The sequence below is a fragment of the Egretta garzetta genome, unplaced genomic scaffold (genome assembly GCF_000687185.1).
Source record: "Egretta garzetta isolate BGI_Z169 unplaced genomic scaffold, ASM68718v1 scaffold419, whole genome shotgun sequence".
Taxonomy (NCBI): Eukaryota; Metazoa; Chordata; class Aves; order Pelecaniformes; family Ardeidae; genus Egretta; species Egretta garzetta.
This window is the reverse complement of record NW_009260777.1, coordinates 942,066-954,202: the sequence shown is the minus strand read 5'-3', so window position 1 is coordinate 954,202 and position 12,137 is coordinate 942,066. Positions and strand designations below refer to the sequence as shown.

Here is a 12,137-nt window from a genome sequence, read left to right as displayed (position 1 = left end):
CTGGCGAGTAGCTTTTTGAATCACAGTTCTCACAGGAGTGCCATACATCAAGAGTAATGATGGGGTGTCCAGAGTAGAAGTGTGTGGAGGGAGCAGGGGGTGGCTTCTGGTGTTATTGCTATGGTCTCTACCATGATGTACTTCTGTCCCGGTGCAGCGGAGCACGCCTGCCTCTCCGACCCTTGTCACAATGGAGGAAGCTGCTTAGAGACGCCGACAGGATTTGAATGTGTGTGTGCGCCTGGCTGGGCTGGACCAACTTGCACTGATAGTGAGTCCTTTCAAAATTGTGCTAAAAATGTGCTAATTTTCGGTGTTAGATTAGTCTTTCTAATCCCTGATAAATTTACAGGGCAGCCCACTTAACCTTTCCCAGCTTTAGCATTGGCTTTTGGCAGCCATTTATACTACCAGGCATTCTCTTCTCCTTTGCTTGTACCAAGGTTTTCATTAAATGCCAGGGGAAAGAATGGCCAAAGGCTTCTTGAAAGAAGCAGAACACTGAATTTTTGTAGCATTCTGGTAAGTTGTTTAAAATACTCCTTAGAGAGTCTTGCTGGGTCAAAATCTGACTTCCACTTGTAAAATGGCCACAGGTATAAATGTCTTCCCCTGTGCTTTGAACCCCCTTTCACACTACTATTATTTTTAAAGGAGGCTTTTGCTGAAATCAGAGTAGACCTAGAAATCACAAATAGAAATCCTGTTGTCTTTCTGTTCCTCAGAGCAAATCCTAGTAGCAGCAACCATTTATCAAATTTGTCAGTTACTGACATTGCCTGTTGGGTAACAGAGCTAAGTCTCTCCTTATTCTGCATTACAGATATTGATGATTGTTCTCCAAATCCCTGTGGTCACGGAGGAACCTGCCAAGATCTCGTTGATGGATTTAAGTGTATTTGCCCACCTCAGTGGACTGGCAAAACGTGCCAGCTAGGTGAGAACTGCTTTTCTCTTCATCCAGTGATGCTCTGGCAGGGGGAGGGAAGATGAATGCAAAAGGGATCATAGTCCGGCAGGCAAGGGCCATTTGCGTTGTGTATGGTTCCAAAGCCTATGGACATATTCTGGGGAATGTTAAGCATTGGCGTTTGCAGGACTGGGGCCTAGGACAGTCTCAAAGCATAGAGTGGCTTCTTCCTGTTGCTGTTTTGCTGATGCATGCTAGCAGTTGAAGGAAATAGTTAACTAAGCCAGAGATGTTAAATGACCTGAAATGGGGAGGGTGCATGTGTGTATGCCTTCCAGTCCCGCCCCCACGTGTATTTCTTCCTTTAGCCTGTGAGAAAGTTGCTGTATCTCTTCAGCCATGTCAACTCCTCCAGACCAAGGAGTTCACAGCTGGGTTCCAGAATGTGGATGATCTCACGAGGAATGAGCTGTCTGCATTCTTTACACAACACACTAATCCCAGTGACCGGGCTGCAGCACTCGTCCTTCGAAATGCTCGGTTGAGATGTGTATGTGGGGGGGGGGAAGGTTGCTTTTAGTGAGTAGCTGGGTAATTATCAAATAATTAGCGTAGTCTGTATGTTCTAATTGCAGAGAAATTGAAAGAGACTTTGGAGACTGATGTATGATTGACTTATGTGCATTCAAGTCACGCTAATTCATGCTGTATATTACAAGTTCCTCTTAGATCTGAACGAACTGCTGATTTTTGCTGTGAAAACCAGCTTGTAGGCATTTTGGTGGTTTCTTTTGGTTGTGGTTTTTTTTTTTTTTTTCCTTCTTTTCCCCCCTGCCCTGCAAGCCCTGCATTTGGCCATTCACGTTATTTTTTCAGATGCGAATGAATGTGAGGGCAAACCCTGTGTCAATGCCAACTCCTGCAGGAACCTGATTGGCAGCTACTATTGTGACTGCATTACTGGCTGGTCTGGCCACAACTGTGAGATAAGTAAGTGTCTATATCCTCAGGTTTATTAAAGGCCAGTTGTGTGCGTGTCTATGTATGTATGCCACTGAGTTCTAAGCTCAGATTTAAAGATGGGGCAGAGTCCCAGCAGTTGATGTTTTTAGAAAGGGAGTAGTTGGTGTGGAATGAAAATACACAATTTTATCAAACTCATTAGCCCATAACATAGCTATATTCTGATAAAGTGACTAAAACAATGATGTGAAGTTTCGCTGCCTCCAGTAGAAGAATCGCAAAAAGTTCCCACCCATTATAATAACCTTATCTCAAGGCAGGCATGCAGGAAACTTGACAAAAGGTTTATCTAGCTCCAGTTTTAGAGACTTGAACTCTGTATCTAATGTAAATATATTTTTTGCCTTCTAACCACGCTAATTTTATTACAGATATTAACGATTGTCGTGGACAATGTCAGAATGGAGGATCCTGTCGGGTGAGCCATTCTTGTTTTATTTTGGTTTTCCTGAGACTTGCAACAGTAACTAAAATTTTCGAGTCTAAACACAAATAGTGTGGAAAATGGCAGTTAGCTGGTATAAATTGTCATTTCTTTGCGTTGGGGGGAGGGCCTATGTCATGCCGCAGCACGTCGGGGTATGTGTGTAGAACAGGAAGGGCAAAAATGTCACTGCAATAAATGACTCGTTTCCACTGCCAGTGTCACCAGCAAATGGGCTGGTGGTTGTGCAAGCTACCTGCTGTAGATACTCCACTTCAAAATGTGGATTAATGTATCCTGCCTGGAAATTTAATAACATAAGCCAGTACTGATGTGTGTGTTTATTCCCTCCACCCCCCCAAAATATTCTTGCCTTGTTTGGATGTCATAAGAGGATATATTTTTGGGGACTGTTGATTTTGGGGTTTTGGGGTGGTTTTGTGCTTGGGTGGGGTTTTTTGTTGTGGTTTTTTTTTGTCTTGTTTTCCCTTTTAATAAGAATATATCAAGAGGGAGGAAAAAACCTTAACTGTAAACTTTCTTGTTCCTTCCCAGGACTTGGTTAATGGTTATCGGTGTATCTGTTCACCTGGCTATGCAGGAGATCACTGTGAGAAAGACATCAATGAATGTGCGAGTAACCCTTGCATGAATGGGGGTCATTGCCAGGATGAAATCAATGGATTCCAATGTCTGTGTCCCGCTGGTTTCTCAGGAAACCTCTGTCAGGTAAGAAGCCTGGGTGAAAGGCAGGCCCTCAGCCAGTGGCATTTCTACCAGCACTCGGGATCTGCGTGCTGAATGCCTTGCATCCAGTGAACCGTAGTATAAAGTTGTACTCGATATCGCTGTCAGTCTGCCAAGAAAGTGCTTGATTAATATATATTGCGGGGGAAAAAAAGAAACCAAAAAAATTCCCTGACAGGCTGCTGAGGATTCTTTTTGTTAGACAGACCGCAAGTGTTTGCGTGTCAGGCTTTGTTGCATGGTGACTATTAACTCTCAGTGGCTGTTTAATATCAAGAGTGCTGTCTGCTGAAGTAGTTGCAAGTCTCACTAAACTCTGTGCATTATGAACAATTCATTGAGGCAGCAGATAAAAAGGTCAGATTCCACCCCCCCCCCCCCCCCCCTTTTTTTTTTTCTCCTTTTCACATCCCTTTCCTCTCTCTGCACTACTTACAGCTGGACATAGATTACTGTGAGCCAAATCCTTGCCAGAACGGTGCCCAGTGCTTCAATCTTGCTATGGATTATTTCTGTAACTGCCCTGAAGATTACGAAGGGAAGAACTGCTCCCACTTGAAAGATCACTGCCGCACAACTCCTTGTGAAGGTTTGTGTTCCCTTGCAGATGAATGGGAATGACTGGTGATAGTGTCTGCCCCTCCCCTGGCTGAAGCCATAACACAGCTCCAATAATCTCATGGGTGGAGTAGCTGTTGCATAGAGAGGCTGAATTTTGCCCTGTGCCTTATGCCTCTATTCATATGAGAAGATGAGTGTGATTTGGAAATAGCAGCTATTTGAAAGACAGGGTTATGTCCATGTGGACAGAAAACATATGTAGCGAATAGCCAGCTTTGCTGAATTTATTCCAGGCCACGGACATGGTCCAGTGATCTTCAGATCAGATGCTGGGATTATTTTATGCACAAACACTTGGTATAGTCCTTTTGCTTTAGAGCAGCAAGCATATTTGGCACTGTGAGGTTTACAGTTGGACTCGATCTTAAAGATCTTTAATTTGCAACCTAATTTTTGACCATTCTACAATAAGTATGTCTTTTAAACGTTCATCAGTGGAAATTAAAATGTTGCTCTTCGCTTAAGAAATCAGATAGAATGGGTAATCCTCACGCAGCTCTCTGCTTTTTCTGCAGTAATTGACAGCTGTACTGTGGCAGTCGCTTCTAACAGCACACCAGAAGGGGTTCGTTATATTTCTTCCAATGTCTGTGGTCCTCACGGAAAGTGCAAGAGCCAAGCAGGTGGAAAATTCACCTGTGAATGCAACAAAGGATTCACTGGCACCTACTGCCATGAGAGTAAGAGCTAAAAAGATAACATGTTTTACCATCCCCTACTCTTTTTGCAAAAAGATTCCATCCTTTCCTCCCAGGCTACTTTGAGGTTTCTTTCTTACAAGTGAACCTTGGAACTGCTTTAAGTTTTCATATCCCGCTTGGGCGAGGCAGATCGGAATTTGCTAGGCCTTGGGGAAAGTTCACAGTAACGAACCTTCTGGCCTTGAATTGTATGTTTTTAAAAACCTTATGTATACAAGGTCTGAAGTAGTTAATAGTGGGGTTTCACATGGATCTTAAGGACTCCTGATATTTTTTTGGTTGGTTGGTTTTAATAGTAATTGTTAGGTGACAGGCTCATCACTTGGTTCGCTGTTTTCCAGCTATTTCTCATCTTGCTTATAACCCTTCCTCTCAAAAGGGGCTTAGAAATGGAAGTAGCATCAAACAGGCTGCAGTAAGATGATGAATTCCAGTAGCTGTACTTCTGATTTAATTTGGTTTTTCCTCCCCCTTTTTTTTTTCCCCTGCCCTCTCCTCCAAACTATTGCAGATATTAATGACTGCGAGAGCAATCCGTGTAAAAATGGTGGCACTTGTATCGATGGCATCAACTCCTACAAATGTATTTGTAGTGATGGATGGGAAGGAATGTACTGTGAAACAAGTAAGTTAATCCTTCTTCAGCATGCAGGAAGAGCTCTTGGAAAAACATCAGGAAGGGATGGCTGGTGCTGTCTTTAAGATGATGGTGACCGATGCCAGTTCAACACAAACTCTGCTTCAAAGGTTGCAAAGGCGCTCTCTCCACACACACACACAACCCCCAAGTCCCAGGCTTTTGTTTTGGAAATAAACCTGAGTTACGAAGCTGGACTGGGAGTAGAACCTGGCTCTCCTACTGTTGAATTTTCTTCTCTACCCTTTGGGGAACTTCCTGTAAGAAACCCTTAGCATTAGCACACACCATTTTAGGAATGGTGTTATCTGCACTTCCCAACTGTGTTTCGTCAGTCTCTGGAATAGGAGTGAGCACGCAACTCTGACTGAGAGGATAGTTTATGTAGCAGGCCTTTGCACTTCTTGTTTACTGAAACAAGATGACAAGCAAAATGAAAACAAACTGGAGGAATGTGGTGGAATATTCTTCATCTCTCTGACCGCGCTTAAAGCTTTAAAATACTGTCTTAAGTGTCTAATCCACAATTGAAACATGGGCTGAAATTAGGGATGGGACATGTACCTTTCAAGCATTGTTTGTCGGTTCTGTGAATGTTGCTTAGCTCGTCTTCTCTCCTTAACATATCTAGATATTAATGACTGCAGTAAAAACCCTTGCCACAATGGAGGAACTTGCCGAGACTTGGTCAACGACTTCTTCTGTGAATGTAAAAATGGGTGGAAAGGAAAAACTTGCCACTCCCGTAAGTTCAGCATTTCCAAAACATAACAGGCGTCCTCTGGTAGGCTGCTTGAACTTGTGGCGTTGCATTAAGAAAGCACTGGTGTTAAGGATAGTTTGGGTTCTTCACAGGTGACAGCCAGTGCGATGAGGCAACATGCAACAATGGAGGAACATGTTATGACGAGGGGGACACTTTCAAGTGCATGTGTCCTGCAGGATGGGAAGGAGCCACTTGCAATATAGGTAACTACCCTGCATGATCACCGGGGAGCAGATGCAGCGCTGAATCTGTGACCTCAGTTTTTCCTCTTGGCTTGGTTTTGACGGTTTTCTCACAGCTTTGTGGCAACTCTTGTTTCTGTTACAGCAAGGAACAGCAGCTGCCTGCCAAACCCCTGTCACAACGGTGGTACCTGTGTAGTCAGCGGGGATTCTTTCACTTGTGTCTGCAAGGAGGGCTGGGAAGGACCCACGTGTACTCAGAGTAAGTTGTCTCTGCTTGAACTTTTCCCGAGTGTTGCGTGATGAGAACATTAGCACATCCTGTTGCCCTCGGAGTCAAGATTGAAACCAGACGGGAAAGCTTGTTTGATGTAGGCTTTAGCATCACCTGAATCTTTGTTTTTAATGACTCTGTGTGATAGAGCCTTGACCTGGGCATGAGAAAGTTGCAAATGAGCTAAGTGGAGACAGATGTTGTCTTGTTTTCTCCTGCCTTCTTTTTCTAGGAGCAGCTCTGTCTTCTTCCATGGTTGTTGGTTTGTTTTTTTTTTTTTTTTTTTTCCCATTAGATTTTTTTACAATGATCTCTTCCTGCGTACACGTGTTCCTCAATGTAGTTAACAAATTTTGTGGTAGAAGCCTGGAATCAATTTAGTAGAGAATTTCAGCATATTTTTGTTAAAGTTGAGCTAAGTGTAACTTGGGCATTAGGGGAAGTTTGATCATTCTTTCCTGACAGTAGAGTTGCATTAGCGAAAGTCTGCATGTTTAATGTTGTCTGTCTTTTGCTTTGCAGACACAAACGACTGCAGTCCTCATCCTTGGTGAGTTTAATATATCTATCTTTCATCTTTTGCTTCTTTTTGTTGCTTTAGAATCCTAGATTCTTTTTATCCGTAGCTGCTTTATAATACGTGTAATGACTTTTCTGTGTAGTTATAATAGTGGCACTTGCGTGGATGGAGACAACTGGTACCGCTGTGAATGTGCTCCAGGCTTCGCAGGTCCCGACTGCAGGATCAGTAAGTGTTCCGATGGTGCTCTGCCTTGATTTTTTTGTCTCGCTTGAATCTTGTTGCAAGACAATCATCTTAATTGAGTTAAGTGGTAGATCAGATTAATGATAGACAGCCTGTGTCTCCTGTGTCCATCCCTAGATCTGTAGCAGATGTGGGGAGGGCAGGAATTGCACTGAAAATGAAAGAAAACTTAGTTTGTTCAACTGGAGCTGAAGCCCCTTGGTTCAGCTGAATGGGCAAAATGCCCTTCAGGGTTGTCTTTCCAGTTAGAGTGTGTCTGTGTGGCAGAGGTTTCTGCCTGAGATAAAAGTGTGCCAGCCAAAAACCTTGTCAATTAATAATCCACCTACAAGCCCTGAGGTGCTGTATGCACTTCCCTGTAATTTAATAATAATTACAGGTAGGAGGACACTAACACTTTTTTTTTTAATAACAGCCATGGAAATAGTAGTTTTGTAGTAGCAACACAACTGGAAAGGGGTTTAACATTGTCATCAGTTGAAGAATCTGGTAGGGGGACAAAACTGGAGTCTGTCAAAGGAAAGGAAGCATGCTTGTGTGAGAGAAGGAGTGTGTCCTTGCCCTCAAAAAGCTTACGTAGCCATAGGGGTCAAGTTTTGATCTTTGTTAGTGCCACACAGCAGAAGCTTCGAAGAACTTGCTCTGAGATGATACTGGTGCTGCTAGGGAGACTCCATCTCTGGGTAGACACTAGAAAATGAACATGGTGCTCCAGTCAGCAAATCTCTCGTATGTTTTTTCTGACAAAATAAAAGGATGCTATATAGTAACTTATTTCCTCTCCTTCCCATCACAGATATCAATGAATGCCAGTCTTCACCCTGTGCCTTTGGAGCTACGTGTGTAGATGAAATTAACGGGTACCGTTGCCTTTGCCCGCTGGGCCGTAGCGGTCCAGGATGCCAAGAAGGTATTCCAGATGTCGTAGCTGGTCACGCTGCTTGTGGCAAGATTTGTATAATTGCATGGTAGCAGGCTTGTGGTCGTATGGCGGTTTTGGGGGTGTTATTTATTGTTTTAAAGCAAGTGTCTTTACTGAAGCAGCAAACTTATCCCTAAGTTTAGATGAATTTGGGAAAGGGTGTTTTTTTCCTCACTCTTTTTCCCCTATTTTAAGTTTATAATTCTGCTCAATCTCTCTTCAGTCACAGGAAGGCCTTGCATTACCAATGTTCGAGTAATGCCAGATGGGGCCAAGTGGGATGATGACTGTAATACCTGTCAGTGTGTGAATGGAAAAGTCACCTGTTCTAAGGTACAGCTGCGCTGTGTTTCGGGTTAGGTTGTCTTTTGCCCTGTAACCAGTGGTTGCTTACCAGTGTTTATTCTCTTCTAGGTTTGGTGTGGTCCTCGACCTTGTCTCATACACGCCAAAGGCCACAACGAATGCCCAACTGGACACGCCTGTGTTCCTGTTAAAGACGATCACTGCTTCACTCGCCCTTGTGCTGCAGTGGGTGAATGTTGGCCTTCGAATCAACAGCCCGTGAAGACCAAATGCAATTCTGATTCCTACTACCAAGACAACTGTGCCAACATCACCTTTACCTTCAATAAGGAAATGATGGTGCCAGTAAGTAGCAGAATGTAGCTCACTGTGCTGTGGCACACCTGTGCTTGCTTCCCACAGCATGAAACAATTTCTTCTGACTGGTAAAATACAGTAAGAGCTGATGTTCCCTTATTAGCAAATAAAACAGAAGGTATAGAGAGATTAATACAGGCTTCTACCCTAAACGGTTTTGTGTCCAGAGATGAACAAAAGCTGATTTGGAGGGAATTCCACCTCCTCATCCCTCGAGAACTCTTACTTCAGGGCAAAAGAAAAAAAAAATTCTTCTATCTGTGTGTTCACGTGTGTATATATTTAAATAAAACCCAATGCCTTTTTTGTATCCTCCAGGGACTTACCACAGAGCACATATGCAGTGAATTGAGGAATCTGAATATTCTGAAGAATGTTTCTGTTGAATATTCCATCTATATCACCTGCGAGCCCTCACACTTGGCAAACAATGAAATACATGTTGCTATTGTAAGTAGCCCTGGAATATTTTTGAATGGCTTAGTAGTTAATTGCTTGGATTTCATAAAGATTGTAATGCCTGGCTCTGTCAGCACTTCTCCTGGTTTAGTTTCTGTCCCAATTCCCTTGAAGAACGGGGAAGAATCCTGGTTACGTGTGGATACCTGAAAGCTACCTTCTGGTAGCAACTGTGATAGGGTGGTGAAACATTTTTCTGTTATTACTCTCTTGAGCACTGCTTTGGGGTTGGTTTTTTGTTGTCTTTTTAAAGATTAATTTCTGCCCATAGCTGGGCTTTTTGCTTGTTTCTGTTTGGGTTTTTTTTTTAAGTATTAGAAATAGTGAGAGCCTTAACTGATTGCGAAAGTTTATAAATAGCAGATTACCCACGCATCTGATCTGGCATTAATTGTATGACTTCTTCTGTAGTCTGCAGAAGATATAGGGGAAGATGAAAACCCAATCAAAGACATCACAGATAAGATTATTGACCTTGTCAGTAAGCGCGATGGTAACAACACACTAATTGCTGCAGTTGCGGAAGTCAGAGTACAGCGGCGACCGGTTAAAAACAAAACAGGTGAGCGTTTCCTTGTCTTGAAAACTCCAGTGCTTGCCGTGACTTGAATAGCCTTTCGGAGCAGGTGAAGCTTTTCTCTTTGTAGCGAGCCTGAGAATTTCTGCCTCTTGGCCCTCTTAACTGGGAACAGTAAGGAGGCTTTGCACCAGGATCTTACTGCTTTCAAACAAAAACCAAAGAAAAAAAAAAAAGCTTAAAAGTTCTGAAAATGCACTAAACCAGCGGCCTAACCTGTTAAGGGGGCTGCTACACTTCAGCCCCCTCCACAGAGAAAATAAGGAAGAAGAATGTTTGGTGAAGTTGTGCTGCCTGGCTCTGAAAGCTCCCCTGTATTTAGCCGGCTATGGCACTGACCTGGTGCGATGAATTAAAGGTTAAGGTCAGACGGGTCTGTTAGCTGTCCCTACGTTACAGCCTGGAGTCCAGTGGAAGAAGCCAGGCTTAAGAACTGAGGTTTGTTTTCTTTGTAGAAAGCCTTGCCTGGAAGGCTTGCTTTGGCACAGGGTTAACTGGTCTCGTATCTCTTCCAGATTTCTTGGTGCCCTTACTGAGCTCGGTCCTAACAGTAGCCTGGATCTGTTGCCTGGTAACTGTTTTTTACTGGTGCATTCGGAAGCGCCGAAAGCAGAGCAGCCATACTCACACGGCGTCCGATGACAACACTACCAACAACGTCAGGGAGCAGCTGAATCAGATAAAAAACCCCATTGAGAAACATGGGGCAAATACTGTCCCAATCAAAGACTACGAAAACAAAAACTCCAAAATCGCCAAAATAAGGACACACAATTCAGAGGTGGAGGAAGACGACATGGACAAACACCAGCAGAAGGCCCGCTTCGCCAAGCAGCCAGCGTACACTTTGGTAGACAGAGATGAAAAGCCCCCCAACAGCACACCTACAAAACACCCAAACTGGACAAACAAACAGGACAACAGAGACTTGGAAAGCGCACAAAGCCTCAATCGAATGGAGTACATTGTATAGCAGACAGCAGGGTGCTGCCGTGCAGGGCCTTTACGTATCCTTACAAAGGCACTCAAGAGCTTGTAGTTCTTCAACTGTTGTGTAATATTTGAGTCTAAGGCTATTATTTACTTAGAATCCCTGTGTTAATTTAAGTTTTGACAAGCTGGCTTACACTGGCAATGATAGTTGCTGTGGTTGGCTGGAATACCAAGTGCTGCATTTCACATCTATGCAAAACTAGTCAAAAGTGCCCTCCTGTAAATTCAGCTGTGGCTGATACATCACAGAAACGTTTCATGAGGTATTGTGTAGCCTTATTACTCTTCCTTAGCATTATTTTTTTTTTTTTTTTTTCTGCCAGAGGTCCCGATTTATACAGTTTCTCTAGGATAATTACCTTTTATTTATATTTATTGAATTTGAGTTTTTTGTATATTGGTTTTATGGTGACGTACAACTAGTTCTGTATTTGAAAGTGCCTTTGCAGCTCGGAACCACAGCAACTATCAAAAATAAGTTTATTATTTATTTTTTTATTGTATTTTTGTTGGGGGCGGGTGGGGGGAACTTGTCAGCAGTTGCTGGTAAATGAAGAATTTAAAGAGGAAAATGTGTCAAAAATAGAAGTTTGTATAGATATGTAAATAATTCTTTTTTATTAATCACTGTGTATATTTGATTTATTAACTTAATAATCAAGAGCCTTAAAATATCATTCCTTTTTATTTATATGTACGTGTTTAGAGTTGAAGGTTTTTGATAGCATCGTAAGCTTGTGGCTTCTCTATTTTGAATTTATTTTCTTGTTACATGTTGCCTATATGCCAAAACTAAGGTGTTCTAAAATAGTTTATTTTTAATAGGATGGGCTTTCATGCCTTGACGCTGGTTTTTGTACAATGATGTCAAACGTTTGAAACACCTTCCATAGTATCACTTTAAGACTATTTGTAAGTACTGACTGAGGCAGTTTAGATCATTAGACTAGAAAACTTTTTTTGCTGCTTTAGACTTGAAAAACGAGTGACAGGCAGATAATCTGCTAAGAAGCAGTTTAAGGGAACAAAACCGAGCTATTACTTTATGTAGATGAAATGTGAGTGGTTGCATGTAATTAAAGATATCAAATTAGCGTGTGAAGTTGGAAACACAGCAATCTTATTTTGTAAATTCTGATTTTTTTTTTTCTCACCATGAATATGTAATACTGAACCACTTGTAGATTTGACTTTTTTTGTAATCTACTGCATTTAGGGAGTATTCTTCTAATAAGCTAGTTGTTGAATACTTGAACAGTAGAATGTCCAGTAAGATCACTGTGTAGGTTTGCCATAGATTACACTGCCCGCCTTAACAAGTGAGGAAATCAAAGTGCTATTACGATGTTTAAGATCAAAAGGCTTATGAACATAGTCATCTCGGTGGTTAACCATTGGGATCATGAAGATACCTTGTATTGTGATATTAGTGTTATATGAAAATGCATCTTTGATGTGTTGTTCCTGGCAAT

The 12,137-nt window shown here is 42.3% G+C and overlaps 1 protein-coding gene across 1 annotated transcript in view; it reads left to right on the top strand.

Moving 5' to 3' along the window:
• The window catches only part of JAG1 (jagged canonical Notch ligand 1), a gene marked incomplete at its 5' end in the record, with an annotated part of 34,561 nt that extends 23,916 nt beyond the window's left edge, over positions 1 to 10,645 (top strand). The window contains 19 exons of the mRNA XM_035901729.1: positions 158 to 271; positions 824 to 937; positions 1,787 to 1,900; positions 2,305 to 2,351; positions 2,913 to 3,086; positions 3,543 to 3,693; positions 4,241 to 4,405; positions 4,938 to 5,051; positions 5,695 to 5,808; positions 5,919 to 6,032; positions 6,157 to 6,273; positions 6,808 to 6,835; positions 6,948 to 7,033; positions 7,848 to 7,961; positions 8,197 to 8,306; positions 8,388 to 8,624; positions 8,955 to 9,086; positions 9,507 to 9,657; positions 10,188 to 10,645. Coding sequence (XP_035757622.1) covers positions 158 to 271; positions 824 to 937; positions 1,787 to 1,900; positions 2,305 to 2,351; positions 2,913 to 3,086; positions 3,543 to 3,693; positions 4,241 to 4,405; positions 4,938 to 5,051; positions 5,695 to 5,808; positions 5,919 to 6,032; positions 6,157 to 6,273; positions 6,808 to 6,835; positions 6,948 to 7,033; positions 7,848 to 7,961; positions 8,197 to 8,306; positions 8,388 to 8,624; positions 8,955 to 9,086; positions 9,507 to 9,657; positions 10,188 to 10,645 — 2,654 coding nt within the window. The remainder of the gene's footprint in view (positions 1 to 157; positions 272 to 823; positions 938 to 1,786; positions 1,901 to 2,304; positions 2,352 to 2,912; positions 3,087 to 3,542; positions 3,694 to 4,240; positions 4,406 to 4,937; positions 5,052 to 5,694; positions 5,809 to 5,918; positions 6,033 to 6,156; positions 6,274 to 6,807; positions 6,836 to 6,947; positions 7,034 to 7,847; positions 7,962 to 8,196; positions 8,307 to 8,387; positions 8,625 to 8,954; positions 9,087 to 9,506; positions 9,658 to 10,187) is intronic.
• Positions 10,646 to 12,137: the final 1,492 nt, after the last annotated feature.